This window comes from Falco biarmicus, chromosome 5 (assembly GCF_023638135.1).
Source record: "Falco biarmicus isolate bFalBia1 chromosome 5, bFalBia1.pri, whole genome shotgun sequence".
NCBI lineage: Eukaryota > Metazoa > Chordata > Aves > Falconiformes > Falconidae > Falco > Falco biarmicus.
In genome coordinates, this window is record NC_079292.1 from 19,487,703 (window position 1) to 19,508,591 (window position 20,889).

General features: G+C 36.6%; 1 protein-coding gene across 9 annotated transcripts in view; it reads right to left on the reverse strand.

Annotated features, from left to right (window-relative positions):
- Positions 1-2,687: 2,687 nt before the first annotated feature.
- Positions 2,688-20,889, reverse strand: part of CACNA2D1 (calcium voltage-gated channel auxiliary subunit alpha2delta 1) — a 436,670-nt gene continuing 418,468 nt past the window's right edge. For 4 of the 9 annotated variants that reach the window (XM_056340748.1, XM_056340756.1, XM_056340755.1 and 1 more), the window contains 4 exons: positions 19,226-19,338; positions 16,120-16,202; positions 14,743-14,831; positions 2,688-7,324 (listed from right to left, as the gene is read on the reverse strand). In XM_056340748.1, coding sequence (XP_056196723.1) covers positions 7,288-7,324; positions 14,743-14,831; positions 16,120-16,202; positions 19,226-19,338 — 322 coding nt within the window. In that variant the 3' untranslated portion in view covers positions 2,688-7,287. Of the gene's footprint in view, positions 7,325-11,722; positions 14,832-16,119; positions 16,203-19,225; positions 19,339-20,889 lie in introns of those variants that run through there. The other 5 variants (XM_056340750.1, XM_056340754.1, XM_056340753.1 and 2 more) reach the window with 2 other exon arrangements.

Below are 20,889 nucleotides of genomic sequence, written 5' to 3' on the forward strand. Positions count from 1 at the left end.
TTTTATCTTAGAGCTAATTGATTCCTGAAGATATAAGAGTTTATATGGCAACTGACTAACCCTTACCATAGTGAGTACTAATTGCCTGGACTGTCACAATAGCTTACAAGAATAATACATGCTAACCACACATAGCAAAATATAGCACTATTAGTCAGTGTTCCAAGCATGTTAATTACCCTTGCCATGGTGTGTGTGCGTGTGTATTACAATGCTTCAAAAATTTATGTTTAAATAATGAAGCCACAGAATGGAGGCTGAGATCACAAGAGTCTGGGTTACGAGAAGGGTCTGGGTTAAAGCAGCAAAAGTTGAAATGGAAATTCTGAGGCAGCTTCCATTCCCAATTCCCCACATTTTATTTTGTTTATAAAATAACTAATTCAGTGACAGAAAAAAAAAATAATTGAAAGATTTTCTTGAAAAGGAAGAGTAAATACCACCAAAGCTCTATACTTCATATTTTCTTTCTCAAAACAGCTGTTGGAGACTAGCAGCACTAAGATCCCATTAAAAAAAAACAACCAAAACCAAAAACAAAACAAAAAAAAAAATCAACACATGAAAGTAACGGATAGAGTAGCAGATGCAGCTTTTACTTACTGTGATGATTTTTCTCTTTGAAAAGGCGTACTACTACAACAGCAGCAGAAAATTCTTGTTTTAAGAATCCATCTTCTGATCATTAAAGGCAGATGGCCAAAGCCTAGGTAGAACCAGCAGCTTGTAAAGCAAACTCCTAAACTCCTCAGACTGCAGAGTGAACTCATGACTAATTGCAAACTACAGTTAGGTGAGACAAATCACAAACATGTTTACCATTCCCCATGGGAAACACTTACTACTAAGTTCAAGTATCTGTTCTATAAAACATGAGAGGTACACCGGAGACCTAGTCAAGAAACTGCTTGTGAGATCCTAAGAAAAAGTGGTTCAAACCCCAAAAGAAACAGGTGTGGGTGTTCTATTTAAAGGAGAGACTTTACTAAAAAGCTTCTGGGTTTCTGAACAAGGCTTCAAAAGGAACAGTCAGCTTCTGAGGATATGATCTTCTCAATCAGGAAAAGAGAAATAAATATACATATAAAACATTTAGAAGAAATACAATTAGAACTTAGATAAAATCATTCTCTGAAAAAAGTCTCATTTTCCTTCCCTCCTTCCCCATATACACTTTGGGAACAAAAAGCTCCTAATAGCCTTTTGGAAAAGGAGACACTGTGTTCAATGTCTTTTGCAACAGGCAGAGGAGATGTTGTACAATTCAGGGTGTGCATTTTGTTCAGTCGAGCACTACAAAGAGCAGTTGTCTAATAGATGTGACAGTGAAGGGCTTTTATAACATCAGTGTTATATAACATCTTGATTTTTTTTTTTTTTTTTTTTTTTTTGGTAGATGGTTAGCAGCAATAGAGCTGCATTGGACAACGTGAAATCATCTCTCAAAATAATACAATATGACAGGGCAAGTGTATTCTGGCTTGATTTGAACCAGGGACTAGTACAGAATATCTCACTGCAGTGCAGCCATTCCCAAATCGAACTGATAAATTCAAAGATGCCTGTAAGTTCCAGAAATGGGGGAAGAAACCCTGTGTTTTCTGAGTGTCAGCTCCTGGTACATAACGATTAGTGTATTCTAGTATGGAATTTAAATTGAACATGTACCAGGGAGGGATTTGGAGGTTTCATTTAATTCTACATCTCAATGGCCCTCAGCATACAGAAATCATGATACAATGAGTTCAGCATGTGGGGGTAATCATGTAGTTAGGCAGCAATGTTTAATCTAGTTGAGGCCAGTAGTCTCTGGATGTTGATGCAGTGTCATGCGCTGCTTTGTAGCATTTCCACATGGGTGATCTGTTACTTTGCTGCATTAGAATCTGCATTTGATTTCTTACTGTCTTATCTGACTCCTGGGGGATTCAGTAAATCCAGCAGTACTTTACAACTGCCATTCTGTCTGTGCTTTGACACATTCACAGCCATGGATTAAAATCAGGCTTCTAAGGGAGTTACCACTTGCAGCCATCTGCCCTGCCCTCCTGACAGAGATCGCCAGCACCACGGCGGTACGTCTGCACACCCGGTGAAGCAACTCCTGAACATCTCAAGCCTGTTTAAGGTACATAGATCCACTTTGAGTCTAATGCTCAGCTGGGAATGGCAGCAGTACAGAAGCTGATTCATAAATCATGCAGCAATCCTTGTCAGAGGTGGGGCAACAACTTGGGCAGCACCCATCTGAGCCATCCAATTTTATTCTGCTTCTCCATGTGAATGAACCCTTGGACTTCATCAATGTTTGTAACTCAGTAAATGACTATCATTCCCAAAGCAATTGTTTCAGAACAGGGCTACTTCAGATGCTTTGGAGACTATTATTTTACTGAGTGCTTTACAGACTCTTAGTTTTTGTTGGTTACAATTTTTATTTTTTTTTTTTACTTTTTTGAAATTTTCACAGCCACAAATGAAGCAGAAATGAGGGTTTGCTTTGCTGCACATCCTCCTTTGAACCCAAATAAGAACAGTGTTAGATCATTGTCTCCACATTGGAAAACATCTCTCTTTCAGACACTTGGATGCAATTAATATAGCAAATTCAAAAGTATTATATAGCAAATCATGTGGGCTCTTATTTACATGTTTTTATTTTACAAAGTGAACAATCAAAGTAGCTGTTGATTTTAAATGATAAACTTTTATTCTGAATATACTGTTTTTGCACAAGAATTAACACAACAGTTCTAGGATTATAAACTTTTTTATAACATTATTGTACAAATTTTTACAAAAAAATTATTTTTCCAGGCTTGTCAAGTTCCACAAAAGTGTCAAGAGAACACAAGAAAAGGGAGAAAGACCTGTTTGCCTTGTAAAAGCAACCAAGTCTTTTTTTGCAGAAACGCACACTGAGCATTTCAATAAAAATACCCCAGAAAGCATGATCCAGACATTCCATACAACACAAGAAGAGAAGACAGCTTTGTCAGATCACAATCGCAATTTCATGGCATCCGAACAAGACAGTATCCCTTTAGCCTCAGTGAAGTTATTTCTTCAAGATGATGTTTTTCTTTTAAACCATAAACAGGACAGATGCAAGTAGCTGGGAAGAGGGTGAGGCTAACTTTTCAAAACTCTTGAATTGTTTTCAGACACTTTGTTTTAATCTTTTTACAATAGTGTACAACATGTATTAACAATATTAACATCGTGGTATGAAAAAAAAAAAAAGTCTGGCCTTTGTTAAAGGCTTGGATGTTTGATGAAGCTAGGGTAAAATTTATACTAAGGAAGGAGATAGTAAGATTTCACCTTCAGCTGACCTTCCAAAAACACCCAAGCGTGTTGCAGTGCCTTGTAGGCATTAATATACTTCTTAATAACCAGCGTGCTAACATCTGAATTTTTAGGACCAGTGGGACTGAGGTTTTGTTTTGAAATTAAGACATCCTAAGCACATTTTCTGAGCTTAAGTGTTAATGGGAACAAAAGGTCTTAATGTCTCTTCAGTGATGTCGAAAAACTCTCAACCGCAGCAAGTAACACTTGGGTTGCAAAGGTCACTTAAAAGGGATACTGCCTATTTGAACCCCGTAAGGCCAGTTTTGAAGTTAGTAAAAGGAATATTATAGGAAAACTTACAAATGGCAGCAACACTGTTTTTTGTCAAGTTAAGCAGTAAAGCCTCAAGCATTAGAAACATGAAAAAGATCATACTAAAGTCTTAAAGGTACAGGACCTAAAAAATCTTGTTGATCAAACCTGCTATGTCATGTTAAAAACCTGTTACAAATATGGACCACGGTCAGTGTTTTGGCAGTAATGCTGGTTGTTTAAATGAAAAACTAGAAAGAAACCTTTCATGTTAAGTCTTCAGATCATGTTTTGCACAGTACCATGCTCTAACAACTTTAATGGTGGTTATTTGTCAGACATACAATAGGCTGCATGACTTCTGTGTAAACTGAAACAGTCTCAACAGTTCCCTTAGTGCTATTTAAAGGATCTGAGCAAATATCAACAGAGCTTTTTATCTGGCTTAAAAAACCAAAACTTTTTACAACATCTTGTTATTTGAAAATGTCTCAATTTAAAGCCTAGGATCAAGTTTCTTCTCTCACAGACAAGAGGACTATTATGCATTATATAAGATTAAGGATACACTTCTGCATGAGAATACACAATTTATCCTTGCAAGTTATTTCTAACAGATTGGTATCCACATTTTGAGATAGCTGAAGTTGACATTGTATTTTCTATCTGTGTTTTGTGATTTGCAGATATCTAGGCAGTGCGTTCTAAAAAATCTTGACCGTCACCTGGATATAATCAAAATATATATTGCTTTCTGCATAAACAAGCCAAAAAAAATTTTTTTTTCCCTTTTAAAGTATTGAGTTCTATGGGGACAGTACTAAGCCCTTCCAGGAGGGCCAGATCCTGAGTTTTCTATCAGACAGGTATAACGGCTGGAAGGCTAAGATGTGTTTCTTCAGGTCTTATGGAGGGGCAGAGGAGAGGAACAGAAGACATTTCCCTCTCTGGATAACCCAAGAAGGCTAATGTGTCTGCATGGCACCGGCTGCTCCCTCCTTTTGTATTTGAGCACTCTAAGGGAAGTGGAGTGAGAGCAAAAGCCACAGTTGTTTCCTGTGGCAGCATGGCTTTGTGCCATCTTTATTTCTGCCTACAGACACTCATCAAATGTTTTTTAAGGAACTCAAAATATGGTCTACCAGCATAAGCAAATTGTTCCAAAACGTTAAATAATGAAACTTTTCCATGAAGGGTTTCTTTTGGGAAGCTGAGTGAAAAGTATAGTGAACTTAATATACTGACAATCTTTCAAGGAATTAAAAGAGCAAAATGCAAACTAATATGCGTTTTAAATAATCTTACAGTAAAAGCTATGAGTGCGGTATTGGCCTAATCATACAAAACTCCCATAGGATTTCAATTGAGCACATTAAGGAAAAAAGCAGTTGCAGTCTTAGCATTAGAAAGACTCAAATTGATTTTTTATCAGGTGATAACTGGTGATAGGGTGAAGAGAAGCACAGTAATATGACTGGAAGGAAGAGCTCCAAAATTATCTTCACCCATATTATCATAATTAGCTCACCTTCCCTGAGGAGGACCTGAAGTCATCCAACACAGTTAACTGTACTTTTAACCCCATTACTTTACTAGAGATATTTTTTTAAAAAGCTAGATCTGATTACCAAACAAAAGGTCAGGTTTTATTTTTTCACTCACTGTATTCCCAAACATGAGAAAATACACAGTTGGAGCCAAGGTACATGAGAAAAACAACAAACCAGCCACGGGTACAACTACAGTAGACATCTGATCTTTTAAGCCATGCCATGGCTTTGAGTAGCTTCTTCAGTTTTCATAGGATATTAATGCATGCCCAATTATTTCTTTAAGCTTTTGGCATGATCAAAATTATATCAATCAATCGCCAGCATATACATACCAATGCTTTGCATTTTCTTATATTTTTTTAAAGAGCTAGTGTACTGTGCCATGTTAGTATTTGCATATTGCAGTTGTTAGCGGAATTGTACAATAACAGCAGAGTTGCACATTCATTGGTTTAGCTGTCTTGCAATACTGTTTAATTCTGAAAACTAGAAAAAAGCGCAAATCATATTTTGCATCAACACTGTGCTACACTGTAATATTGTAATTTACTGCACCAATCTGTATCACCAATGAGGTTGTAAAAAAACAACTTTTAAAATTATTATTCACAATCAAGTATCAATGTGCATACATATAGATTCAAGGCTCCCCATTTGTTTGCATGTCTTCTAATCTCAGCAACCAGGACGTTTTGCTGTTAAATATGCTATTTTCAATAACAAATAGCACAAAGGAGGTTTCACTCTTATGGGTGGTTTTATATGAAGGGAACAAAGGGGGAACCTGATATGAATCTTAGAGAACATATACTTCCAAAAATAAATGTGTTAAATCTGATTTTTATATACCTAAAATATCTGTACACAGGTATTCATATGAGATCACTATTCAGTAAAAATTCCAACTCAACCCTTTTGTTATGATAGCTAAATTTACCCTATTTTCTCAGCTTTTTCATTGCACAGTATATTCAGAGCTCTGTCTCATAATATAATTTAATATGATTTGATTGCAACTTGCAATGTTCAGTTTCTCACACAATAAAAGAATCACTCAGTTATCTTTTCAATGAACTATACTCTACCATCAAAGAAAACAAACTGAAAAACAACAATATAGCATCATCATCATCATGCAAAATACCCTTGGAAACCAACGTTCAAATATCACAAAGACATTTTTCATTCACAAGCGTTTTTGTTTGAGCCTTTGAAGGATTCTACTAGCTTTATATATAACTGCATTGTGAAAAGGAGGTGAATATTACACTGAAATTAACATTTTTTCTGACAGAAGATGACACCAAGTTTAAGATGATAATTACTTTTTAGTTAAACCCTCAAGCACCTTCATATTTTTTAAAAGAGAAGTTTTCCTCCTTCCTTCCTTTAAACTGACAATTTATCAACCTACCAAAACTTAGCTGGCTACATGACTCATTTTGGAAGAGTAAACCACTCATCATAAAGCATTTCAATCATGCTGAACTTCTGATGAAGACTCGCCAGTATTTCCATTTTACTCAAATAGTTTGGACAAAGCTGATGTTCAGCCATCAAGCTAAACATGATGTTCAGCCATCATGGTGCTAGTAATCTATATCGGGGAGTACGTTTTCTTTTTTCCTTTTTTTTTTTTTTTTTAAATAACTGTTCATGTAAAAGAATATAAATCTCCAAGATATCCAAAGCTTGAAAGAAATTAAAATCATATACATAAGCTATTGTCAGGGGAGCCCTTTTACATGAAGTCATCAACATTACCACAACAAACAAACAAACAAAAAAAATTTAATATTCTTAGATTCCCCAATGGAGCACGTACAGAATTCTGTTTGGATGGCATAGATGATGCAGCATTCACACACATTTAAGGATCCGACATGCAGCCACTGTGGGTGCCTTTATGAGTCTCACAACGAGTGATAACCAGACACGAGCACTGTTGTTCTGCTGCTGTCTGAATAGCTGACCCTTTTAAAAATGAAACTGAGGCTATCGTTTTGGCCGGGTCTTGATTAAGTTATGCAGGTTTTGGTTTAGCAAGGTCATAACTGGCAGTATCTGCTGCCAGATAACAGCCAAAGCAGGACCAACTGAATTCCTACCATAGACCACAGTGATGGACTCAGACCAGAGACACCACCGCAGTCAGCTGAATCTTCCTGTTGACAAGAAAAGAAGAAATCATTTAATATTCATTACAATTAAATTTCCTGAGCAGTAAACTATATTTTAGTCTTCAACATGTTGAACTATCCTTGAGGCATCCTTTTTGGTCATATATATGTTATTTTGCCTAAAATAACAACAAAATAGTTCCTGGAAGTTTGTCTGATTTTTGATACGAAGAGTGGCATTACTACATTAACTATAAGCATGGGAGGATTAAATACTTACAAAGCTTACTGCAGTCATTTATGAACTAGATGGGATACTTGCACAATCAAACATGAAATGCTATGGGGTATACCTGGAGGGCCCAATAAACCACTTATATATTCCTTAAAATTACATCAATTTGGATATTTTGAGTACCACTTTATTGCAAGGCAGGATGGAAGAACAGTTAACTTTTCAAGATTAGAAAACAAATGCCAGAATATGTTCATGCCCATTTTATCAACACGATTGCACATTAAGACAAATATGCTCTGCAGGTGAAGATATGATCAAAGAGAATGAAAATCCTTTCTTTGTCTCTGATGCTGTATTCAAGAACCAAATTTTCCATGGGCTTTTTGTACGCATTTGGCGCAGTCCATAGAGAAGACACCCTCCAGTTTGAGGGCTCACTCGTAGCTGCACCGCTCTGTCACACATCCACAGACCTAACTTTATTATGCCATACAGCAGTCACTCCTCTTTTCCCCATTCCCCGTGCTGTTATTTGGTGCTACTTTGCCTATAATGCATAATATCTTCCACACTATAGACTAATTTGTTAGTCTGGCTGAAATATATTCAGCACCTGTTCTGGAGTCTGTAATATCTTTATACTTTCTTGTTTCTCAGGACTGACATAATCTATGCTTTAGCTGCCTAAAGCACCAGGACAATGTTCCAGCCACCCCCTGCACTGCTCTGTCCACTGAGTCTGAGATTCATGGGTAGCTCTGATGGCTGAAAATAATTGGTCTTCCTCTTGTTTGCATGGTATTCTCTACCCATAGTATAAAAAGACACTTTCTATTTTCCAAGAGATCCCAAGCCTCCAAGGACAAGACAGCAGTGTAGGGAGGAGTGACTCTAGGTATAGTGGGAACGGAGAAAACTTCTTGAACAGGAGGAACGTGTGCAGGGAAGGACAGACTGCACCTTGACAGTAACAGAGCCCAGCTGATGGCACAGAGTTTAACAAGTTTTTAGAACAGAAAGCAGAGGAAAGCCAACGAGCACGGAACAGCTCCTGATTCAGACTGACATGCCACTGAGGCATGTGTAACTAATTTTCAGCGTGCTTCAGGAAAGGCTGGGGCGCGGGTGGAGGTCAAAAGTACAATCAGGATACATACGGAAGGGTCATTAAAACACATTTAATTCATTGGTATACATCCTTAAGCAAAACTTTCAAGTGCTTCTACACCAATGCTAGGAAAGTAAAATTACGATGGGGGAATGAAGGCAAATTATCAATAAGGCATCCCAAAATAATACACATATCAGAAATCTGGTGGAAGGAGAATAATCAGGAGGACAGAACATTGTCAGGCTATCAACTCTGTAAGAATGCCAGTGTAGGACATACAGCAGAAGGGTGGTACGTGAAGGATAATACAAAGTGTAATAGCATAAAAGTCTTACAGGAAAAGGAAAGTGTGATGGATCTCTGTGGGTAAAAAATTTCACAGTCTAGAAATAAAAACTTAATACTGGGATTGCACTGCTGCCCACCTGATCAAAGTGACAATATCACTCATGAAATGTGATGTGAGATTAGAGAAGCCACATATAAACTGGATCAATGCCTTATCAAAAAGAGATGTAGAGATCACTTTTTTGGGTGTGATTAATGACGGCCTTTTGGATCAGTCTTTCAATCTTTAGTGCTTCCCAGGGCCCTTCTCAAAATTACTAGTAGAGAGCTACCCTGTATAGAGAGCTCTAGTATAGCTAAAGTAGCTCTGTAGACCACAATGCAATAGGATTTAGCATTGTTGTGTGAGACATGAGGCCAAACAAATCCAAAACAAAAGATACCAATTTCAAGAAAGGGAAATACATGAAAATTACCAAAAGCAGTTAAAAAAATCCAAACAGCTCCAATTCCAAGAAAATAGAAAAAACTTATCAAACAGAAAAAAAAACCAAACCAGAAATCAGGGAAGAAAACTAGAAGCAGCATCTTAAAAAACAAGCCCCTTACAAGGATCCAGAAGAGTATTTAGCAATTTTGCATTAGATATCCAGGTAAAATGAACAATTAGAACAAGCAACCACTTCCCACACCCGTCACCCCAAACCACAACTCCTATATAAATTAAAAAACACCCCCACATCCTCCACCACCACCAAAAAAAAGACCAAAACCAAACCCCAAAGAAACACCCCTGCATGAATCCGTAGGGACATTTAGTACACTGTCTCAGCGAAAAGGTCAGTATTTAAGAAAGTAATATTACTGAAATGGGCAAGAACAGGAAAGCACATTAAAATGGCAGATCAGCTATAAACAAGAAATTAGGAGGTCTGATAAAGAAATTTTATGGTCATCCTGAAAAATACGCTGAAAATTATAGTATAAAGTTTTGAATAAAAATTACAAAGTGAAATATGGTGTTAGGGCAACTGCTTGGTAACAGAGGTGCAGAGAGGGGACTTGGGTATTACAGGGCACAGCACAGAACTTCGGTTTTGAGGGTGAAGACTTTAACAGGATTCCCACCACACATAATGCATTGTTTAAAGCAGAGAAGTCAGAGGAATCAGAAGTTTGGCATAACTATACAGAAAATCAAATAAAGCAGACAAATTAGATACAATATGTCATCAGGAATTACAGCATTCACCAACAGTCTCCTTTAGAAACTCAGATGTAAAAAAAAAGCCAAACAACAAAACAGCATCCAAATTCTTCAGGAAAAAAAAAAAAAACAAACGAAAAAAAACAAGAGAAAAATTTTCTTTTCATTCTTTCCTGAAGCAAATAGCTCACGTTAGCTGCTGCTCTTTATCAATAAGAGCCATTTCCAGATGTGTCTTTGCCATCTGTTAGCCTTATAATTTAGTTGTATAATTCTGGCTAAAGCTTTTTTTTTTTTTTTTTTTAGTTGACTGCACTCTACAAGTTCAAAATTCCTAAGGTTTCCGGTCAACAAATAAGTCATAAGTGAACTCTGCTGCACCAGATTTGGAGTAGGATGCTAAGATTTGAAGATGCACTGAACTTTCTGGTTTATTTAGTTTAGCTCTGTCACTTTTTGCATCTGCATTGTGTCCTGTCATGTAGCTTTATTTCTATTCAGAGTACCTAAAAATAACCCTGTTGTTTCTTCCTCACAGCAAGTACCATCAGAAACAGAATTATCAGTAAAGGTTCCTTCTCACACGAATTCAATGAACGATACTGTGTTACCTCTTGGTATTCAAGATTCTTATCACTGAAATTACTTAGAAGTGTTATCTTTGAAGAAATAGCCTAAAGTAAAGCATAAGGTTTAAAATTTTCCAACAGAGGGGAGATGCCTGGAGAGTTAGAAAGGTTTTCAACAAAATGGTGCATAATAGGAAGGGGAAAATATCAGTGTAGTGAAAATGACATCCATTATGTATACAGAGTAGATGGTCCTGTGCATATAGAATTATACAGTATTCAGCTTTCATGTCACCTCTGCATTAGACAAAATATTGGGTAAATGATGTTAATTAATTCATCCCACTACTATATGTATTAGAAAAAAAAAAAACAACAACAACCCATTCTGTTGCCCATTTCTATTTGCTTTTTGAGATATTTTTTTTTTAAAACTACCATCACAATTTATGGGCACTGCTTTTCCATTCAGCAGTTATACTATGTAATGTTCCTACTGGATGGAAAAGAAGTATTTTAATATCTTTTGCTCTCTCACTAAGACTACCCAGAACAGTTTGTAAAGGATTCACTACTTCACAGCAGTGGAGAATGTCTTGGAAGCCTAATGCAGGAGAGGCATTTTCATATTATGAATGACAGAGTTAAACTATACTCGACAAAAGCATACAAGGTTTATGCACATATTTCAGTGTTGGTGAGATTTTAACCTCGTATTGATCAAAGTCATATTGCATTTCTGAGGTTTGTAGACCAATTTACAGTGGTAAACCAGCAGTTCAGCAAAGAACAATTTCTAAATATTCTCTCTGGAATCAGTTATTCTTTTGTGTCCTAAGCCAAAACAAAAATAGTAGTGGCAAAGAAGGTACAGTAAATCCTACCTAAATTAAATTTTCCTCCCCAGAACTGCACATTGTAATTTTCTTGTGTACTTTAACTGTTGTGAAAATCACAAGAAATTGGGGGGGGGGGGGGGGGGGGGGGCAGGGAAGGAGAAAGTGTGATTACAAGCTGATTTACATAAATTCAAAAAATCAACTGTTTTATGGAAATGAGAAGGATCCTGTCATTAATTTGCAACCAGATTGAGCAAAACATCAGTTTTGAATGATCTTCAAAATGTCTTATTTGAAAATACTTCCCTATTCCTGAACATTAAGAAAGCTTCTCAACTGTTTTTTGTAAATGTTATTTTTAAGATTTTTATAAAATTTGTTGTAACAAATGGCATAGCATCATTTTATCTTATCTTTACCTCACCTTTACCTCTACCACTGCAGTTACACACTGAACTATTTTTAAGCAGTTTCACTGACATTTTCCAGCCCATTACATTAGTCACAGAGAAAACCTGAATAACGAGCAGATCAGTTGGGGAAGTCCTCTCTTTATTGTCTTCAAAATAATGTTCTCTATATTATTTCTCTTTGAAGAGAGAAAGAGTTGGAAAAGAAATTGGAAAGAATCCTCTTTAGCTAGTTTCATTTCATCAGAGGTGTATCAGAAATTTCTTGCATTACTGTCACATGTCAAATTTGCTTGCATGCTTGAGGTAGAAAAGCATCAAATCCAAATGTCATCTCCTTCATGTCATGCCTTACTATGATAACTCTAGAGAGGGTTATTTTACAGCATCGCACACCGTGAAAATTATTCAGCATTTGCAGAATGGAAATGAATGCTTTTATAAAACCACATCTTAATTGTTAATATCAAACCTGTATATTCATTGCTATAAATCAACATTTCCTTGAAGGCAGTGCCAGTCCAAAATTTTAAAGACACACACAGAAATATAAATACAAATATATACACATACATGTCTAAGCCTATAAACATACTAGATACTCCTTTAGAAGTACAGTATAACTATTTAATGTACTAAAACTTTGTCTTGCAACCTTTATCATGTATCAGAACCCACTGTGCTACACCGACTATAAAAAGGATAAAGCAACAATATTTACCAAAGAGCTTCTGATCTGGCCTTTGATATCAACTGATTACCTCAAAATTACACTTTTCATAAGCACATGTTTTAAATGCTTCATATTGCATGGAGAACACCTTTGCTTTTTTGTCAAGAGTCATTTCAAGTCCCAATGCATGGTCTTTCAAAAATTTTGTGTTACTATCCTTTGTCTGGGCTACCACACAAAGCAGTCAAAGCTGTACAGGTACCCACATGTAGATCAGGGATACAGCCCACCCCATCACAATGTATACAGTTGTCTGGGCTGCTAAGCCCCCTCAAAGCTCCCACCAACATCCCTGCAAACTGACAGAAATAAGGCATTTCCAGAAGCAGCTAAAAGCTTGTAGACTTCTCTTCATGGCATGACTAACAAAACCAATGTACAAAGTAAAAGCAAGCTACTCAAGGGGGTGAAAAAGACTATTTTGTTATCCTTGATGAAAGAAAAAACCCCAGCTGCTGTTATTGAACCTGATCAGCTGGTTTGTATCTGTGTTGGCTTCAGTGATTTTAATAAAGCTACACAGACTAATGTCCAATAAGAAGCCATTTCCCAAATCACAGTGTTATTAAAAACAGGATGGATGAACAAAATTACCTTATAACTTTCCGCTGCCAAAAGTCTGTCAGCTAAAACTATATTTTGTGTGTTTCCCAGTATTTTGGTTTGCCTTCTTGAGCAGAAAGACCAGTTTGGACATAAAGAATTCAGCTCAAGGTGAGTCCCTGCTGCTTTATGTACATGGGACAGTAGCTTTTTAATTAAAATAAGGTTACTTGCAGACCAAAATGCATGAGTAAGAACATGAGATGTTTAATCTTCTAGATGTTAATGTGAAATACCACTGGCTTGGGGGAGGGGACCTTCACCCTTCCTTACAACCTTCAGCCACGTCTGTGCGACTTCCTAGGTTTGCTAGACATTAGATCATTTAAATACAGAATAGGAAACTTCAAAATTACTCAACTACAGCTGTTAAACAGAACTCCAAGCTTTTTTTCCACTGATGGTTCAAGTCATATTAATTGAACCTTCCCCCAGGTATAAAGAGAACACAAAATATTGAGAAAATGAGTGTTCTGAATTGTTACAATTTTCTATCTTTTAAACTACACTAACTGAAAAATTACCTCCGAGTTTCCATTTCTGCCTCTGCTGGCTTTACTTTGATAGATAAGTTAGTATCTCCCTCTAGTGGTTTTCTGAGTAATAATATTGATCAGAAACCCCTCCAGTGTGCAAGGTGATGAATTTTATTCTCTTTAGATCAGCAGTTCCCTCGCACACATGTCACTAGCACAGCAGTGCACACACTCACACCATTAAATGCCACACAGTCTGAAACGCCAAGGCTTTCACTAGGAACCTGACTCTGCACTGGGTCAACATGCAGGACTTCACGTATCCATGTATTTCATCAGAAGAAAAAATCCCACTTTCTCCTGTAATTAGGCAATGAATATGTGTAGGTTGCAAAAAATTTAAAAATAAATAAATAAATATGATTTGACTGAATTCACAGTTTAACCAAATTGATGCACACTATTGCTTACCATCATTAACATGTATTAACTTGAATGCTGTGAAAACATTACTTTCCTTGATAGTAACTCTTACTCGCACACAGATCGCTCACCCTTGCTATCCCCAAGTATAGCTTTATTTTCACAGGTATTATAGTATCTTCTAATTACTTTGTACCTTTGCTTGTTTCTGTGGAGAAAACTTTCTTGTTCTGTTCATTTTAACAGGAACATGGGGAAAATTTTTTGCCAGGAATGTCACTGACTCAGTTGGTACATGTGCAATCCCAAACCATATAAATCCAACAGGTTCCCGTGTCTTTGTATTTGCTGTGGGAGAGGCCCTTGTGCTCTGTAATTGTGATTTATAAGGCTCCAGACAGGGTTTTTCATATTTAATTTCCCTTAATATTGCAATAGTAATTTGCTCCAGATTGCTGCTTTTGGGACTCGTTTCATTCTGTTTTCTTTTGTATGCTTAGTAAGTAAAAAAGTCTGCTAATTTTTTAAGCCATGAACAAAACAAAAAATTAGAGAAAGTAACTGACCATCCACACCACATGAAAACTTGCAGAAAAATGAAGATAGGAGCAGACGTCATGGCAGAGGCACGACTCGTTGTGCATATAGGCTGATCCTATTAATAACGGGCAAAGTAGCAAGTAGAGGAAAGGAAAGAAAACACAGAAAAAAAGACATACAAGATGAGATATCATGCAGATTGCTGGCAGTTAGCAGAGTTAATGTGAAAGCATCCACCCAAGAGCAAGAGATTCACAGCAAATTTTGCAAATAAACTTAACTAAAACAGTCCACTGTTACAAAACACGTGACTTACACACTGATTAGCACATCATGCTAGTAAGCAAGAGTTGTACTTTCACACACAATTGTATCAGGAGGATTTAGAATATTTACAATGGTGAAATAGCTTTTGGAGGTTTTTTTCAACTTCATTTAACCTTTGTTGGCCAGTAAGAAGACTTATTTTTAAAATAAAATCTGGTTACTAGAAAAATGCATTGAATACCAACTCTGTGGGCTTTTATAACACTACTGACATCTCAGTAATTGTGCCTTATTAAAGAAAAACAGATAATATACTGGAATAAAACTTGTTACACAGCAGTTATAGCCAACTAACTGCTCTAGTCTGGACAATCTTTCCTTTGCAAAAATGAGATGAGGTGTTACAAATTCATTTTAAAAATATTTTCTATAATGGCAGGTACTTCCCTGTTCAGTATTTTTTGTCTTGACATTTATGCTGAACAATTTGAATTCAATATATTTGCTTTCATACAGCATTTTGAAAGGTAAGACAGAGAGTATATTCTGGCACAGCTATAATTTTTCTTCTTAAAAAATTAATATATACAGTACAGGGAGTACTAAACAGCATAGTTCTGCTGATTGCAGTAAAGCAATGCACTTTCATACCTGTTAAGAACGTCACCTAAGGTCAATACACATTTACAGAATTTCTAAAAGGGACAACATCCTAATCAAATATAATGTTTTTAATCATTCAACAACACCTTTAATATTTGGTAACACTAACATAAAAATACTACTTCTAAGCCAGGTTTCTCATGTATTTGAGAAAGCTACTGAACTGAATTTCATAGCATTGTAGACAGACCACCAGTTTTATGCTCACTGCTGGGTTATTTTTCCTAGTGGGAATCATGTGTGAAAGTGCAATGGTTATAGGAAAGGCAGATAAAAAAGCAGCTGTTAATTTTATGTTAATTATGGGATACTTGAAATAGAGTGGCCATGGTCCAGAGTGAACAGTATGTGTTTAGTGATAGATAGGTTACCAGGCACCGAGGTACATTTAAACATAGTTTTTTACAGCTCTTCTAAAACACTCTACAATTGTTTTTAAACATAGTCCTAAAGTCTTATAAGTTCAAATTTACCTGTTTGGCTTCATCAAAACAGACATCAGGACCCTTTCTGTATCTAGGTTGTTTGACCATTTCACAAGGATTTGGCCCTTCATCTGTTTCCCTGGTTAAGGAGCGTGACTCTTTTTCATGCATTGTGCATTAGCAGGATTAACGTTCTGTTTTTACTTTAGTGGGCAAAGAGAAGATTTATGATAATTCAGATAGTATTAAAATAAACATCAATAATCACAGTTCCTTGTTTAAATTAAACAAAATCAAACCAACCCTCCAGATAAATCAAAATCAAATACTCTTTTTTTAACACTGTTCTAATCAAGAAAAGAAACATACTGCATGACTTTTTAGAACCAGTACTTCCAGAACCATACACAAAATAAAAGCTGAGGGTTTTTTAAAGATATTTGTATAGCCTTTATTACCATTCCATAAATATTACAGAAAATATTTGATAAAGTAGTAAACTTTCAATGGTGCTGATTGGTTATAGCATATGTTACCACTGAGTTATTCTGCTAAAATGAAGATATACAGTAAAAGTGAAGAAGCCTGTTTGGAAGAGTAATGCTATATATTGCAGTGAAGGCCTGGTGAGAACTACTGGTTTTATTATGTATACGCCTATCTTACCCCAAATATCATAGACAAGATCACCCCACTGTAGGCTTTGATACTAAACAACAAAATCTAATCAGATCTCATTAGCATGTCAGTGATGCAGACAAAGAAAATGCTGTCCGAGCAGTGCAACAGCAGGATAGAAATGGAAGCAGTGACATGCTATTAATTAGATAACTGTAAATGTGAGGTAATACTTTAGCTTATGTCTCTGAAATCTGTAATTGCTGATATTGAAGTGTTAATACTATACTCCACATTTGCCACAGGCTAACAAGGGACACAAATCATTGCGGCATAGTTGAAAAGCATGGATAGGGTAAACTGCAGAACTGTCTTATGTTGAAACCTGCTTATGTTACCATTCAGTAAGTTAAGCTGTTTTTATTCCACAGTTCGTAGTACACAAATTTAAAGCTAAGCTGGTGTTTTTAAAAAAAATGACCACCAATACTTTATTTCTCTTAGTAGCTCTAACTTGTACTTGAAGCAATCCTATACATGCACTGTTGTGTACTACAGCAGCTTCATTGCAATAAGTGGAGATACCCAATGAAAGAGAAGGCAAGAGGACTGGGAATTTAGTTCTACAGATCTACATCTGTCTTCATTCAGATGTTATCAGACCCACCTCCCCTTTCCTTTGCCAGGCCCCAGCTGAAAGGGGAGTCAAATCGCAGAAATATTCAAAAAGACAATGTGCACAAGCAAAGCTGTACCAGCAAAAAGGAAGCAGAGTCTAATAATAACCATCTGAATAGCACCCAAAGGTCATTCTGTCTGCTTGTGTGAGGTTATGCTACATCTGCATTTCACAATGTACCTTAGTTATAGAAAATAGAGAATGGCTTACTACTGCATAGTTGGAACAAAAATAAAATAGTTCATTTAGTCAACATAAGCCCACCCAGCTGCTCTGGCTGCCATTTGAGGTCATTTATTGCTTTCTAGAATGTTTGGGCCCCACAGGGAAATGCACGTTATGTGCCCATTTCCCATCCAACGTGCTTCATTTTCTATAGCGAGTCCTGACTAGGAATTCAGACAGTGACTACAGTTAATCAACCTGTCAGGGACTGGAGTGAATTAGAATATTAGGATATGTTTACACAGCTCTGTGATGACATGGATATTGCTTCCACCCCAACCTAGCTTCCTTTTCAGCCAAAGTGTAGATGGAATTCCAGTTTTATTGATATGGCAATGAAGGCATTGCTTGTGCCAAAGAAACTCGGTCATCTCTACCATCATCTGCTTTTCTTTCAGGAATGGGAGAGGCTGTCTCAACTAACTTCCTGACATGGACAAAGGTATTGCTAATTGTTTTCCATATTCTGTCACAATAATCCAAATTATGATTTGATTTACCATCTCTGGCGTGCTATCCTCAGGCACATATAACAGAGAAAAACTGAGGTTGAATTTCTCCTTGCCTAGAGTATGTATATGTTGGGTTTATGTATTTCCATCACCATCACCTACAGGTATCTACTGGAGTGAACAGGCTAAAGGCATAGAGATTGGCATGAAGGTGGTTGCAAATTAGAACAACTTTTTACATGTTTTTAATTTTAATGCATGGTTGCAAGGACTCTGCTTAGCATGTATACCACCTATGTCTCCAGCCAGCTCTGAAGAAATTCTGTGCTAACAGCTGGATAAACTTTAGCTTTTGATGGTTAAAGCAGTTTCCACAAAACGCAGTTCTCACTGGCACTGAGCACACACTAAAGCACTTTCATCACTTCACCTCAGTGTTGTAGGCATCAGTGCAGTATTCAGACTTTTCATGACCAAACACTCTCATGTTGGTGTTGCTGTTTTTTTTTTATTTCTTTAGACAGACATACCCTTGTCTTTCCTAAAGGCTGAACAAACCCAGGAGTCTCAGACTCCCCTTGCCTGTCCTGTGCTCCAGATGCCAACCACCTTGGTGGCCCTTCACTGGACTTCCCCCAGGATGGCAGTGTGGTACTGGGAAGCCCCAAACTGTACACAGCACTTCAGATGTGGTCTTATCAGTGCTGAAAAGCTGGATGGATCAATTCTTCCAGCCTGCTGGCTACACTCTTGCTAACATAGCCCAGGATGTGACTGGTAAGGCATAGTGGCAACTGATGCTCAATTTCTTGTCCATCATGATCTTCAAGTCCTTTCCTGCAAAGCTATTTCCAGTAACTCCACCCCCAGTGTGTCCAGCTGCATGTCACTATTCTGTCCTGGATCCAAGACTTTGCATCTGCTTTTTGGAAACTTCATTAAGTTCCTGCGAGCCCTTTTCTGTTTAGGTCCTCACAAATAACAGCTTTGCTCTCTACCTCAGTGACTGCTGCCTCAGACGATTTGTGATATCATCCACAAACATCTGCTGCTACAAGTACTCCAATGGCAACCACGCTACTGATATGTACACAAACAGGCCGTTTTCTCCAAATATATTCCAGTATATCATAGTAAAAAATCAATCTGCATTACTAAATAACATGATTTTAAAGGATACCCGGCTTCTCAGCTTGCATAAGTGGCTTTGGGTCACAGGAGCGGCACAGCAGTTGGCTGTCACTAATAATGAATACTAGATTGGTGTTGGAAATCTTCTCTGCATGATAAAGTCTGTAAAAAAAGCCAACAAAAACCTATGTTTAAATGAAGCAAAGAAATCCATGTTTGAGAAGGACACACAGTATTGGAACAAAAGTAATCTAACTTCACAGATTCAGTCTGCCTGCTACTGTTTATCTTTCCCATTAATGAACAGCGAGAAACATTTATAATAAATTTTGTAATCTTTTTGACATTTCTATGGCTTCCCCTTTCAACTAGACTTATTAGTAGAAAAAATGGAAAAGAGCATAAAATGACTTTAATTGAGTTAATAGCTAGCTCTGTACTGCTGCAACAGTAGCTGTACTGAGAAATAACATCAGTTCAGCATCATTTCTTCCTCTAACAACACCGAGAAAACCCCCAACCACAAAAAGAAAGAAATAAACAAAACCCCAACACATAAACCTGTCTGTAAGAAGGGTGAGAAAGAGGTTTAGGGAATGTTTGTTCTGTATTGGATTTATATTTTTTGTATTTTTATGTACATACAATTCCAAGAAAGGCCTTTAAGTTAGTACAGTAACTTTCAATTTATAGATAATTGAATAGGCAGTATTATATCTTTAAACTAAAGATAATACGCTTCATGCCTCAGATACTAAAGGATTTTTTTTCAAGGATAATTTTCACGTACAATTGAAATTTATTAGAAAGGAAGACAGGCCTTCAAAAAAGCAGAGAAAAAAATCTTAACATTTCTTAGTCATTAATAAAATATATTCCATCTGCCAAACAGAGGTAAATTCAGTACAGTCTAATAGGTTAATTGCTTTTAGTGGATTCTAAATACATTTTCATACACATAAACTAGTAAGTAAGACTTTTCATATGGGTTGTTACCACTCTATACAGGCAAATTTTATTACCTAGGTGTGAATTGATCAGATTATTTCTGAAATTTCACAGATGTTCATACCACTGATTAAGTACAGTAAGAGGATAAAATACCTGTTAATTAAATAACTGATGATGTGATTACATATCTGGTTTGTTTTAACCAGCTTAAATTGTCCTTTCATACTCATTCACACACTGTGGCACTATTTTTGCAATATTAGCATAATAATTTCTGTAGTCTTTTAGTAAATTGAACTAAAGAATGCTTCTGTAAACTCTCCAGATTAAGAAAAAACCCAAAAAACCAAAAAAGAACAAACCACACAATCAAAACACAAATGAAAAAACTACAAAAACCAAAACCAAATCCCAAAATCCCAGCTTATGAGTTCTCTGTGCAACCAGGTACCATGCAGATACAAACTAGCAACATGGAGGAGGAAGTATGGAAGTGGGAAAAAAAGGTCTGAATGTTTTTGCTGTATCCACCATTCTCCAGTGTCCTGTCTTTCTTTCCTGGCTTGAAATAATGTCTTCAAGAAGTGTGAAACCCCACTGTTAATTTCTAAGACATTCTCAGAAATCCTAATGTATGCAAACTTTCAACCCAGCAGGCTTTTGCATGAAACACAGATCTAGGTCCAAGTCACTATGTTTCTGAAGTATCTGATTTTTTTAACATTAAATATCATTTTGAATGGGCATATGGAGCCTGAAGAG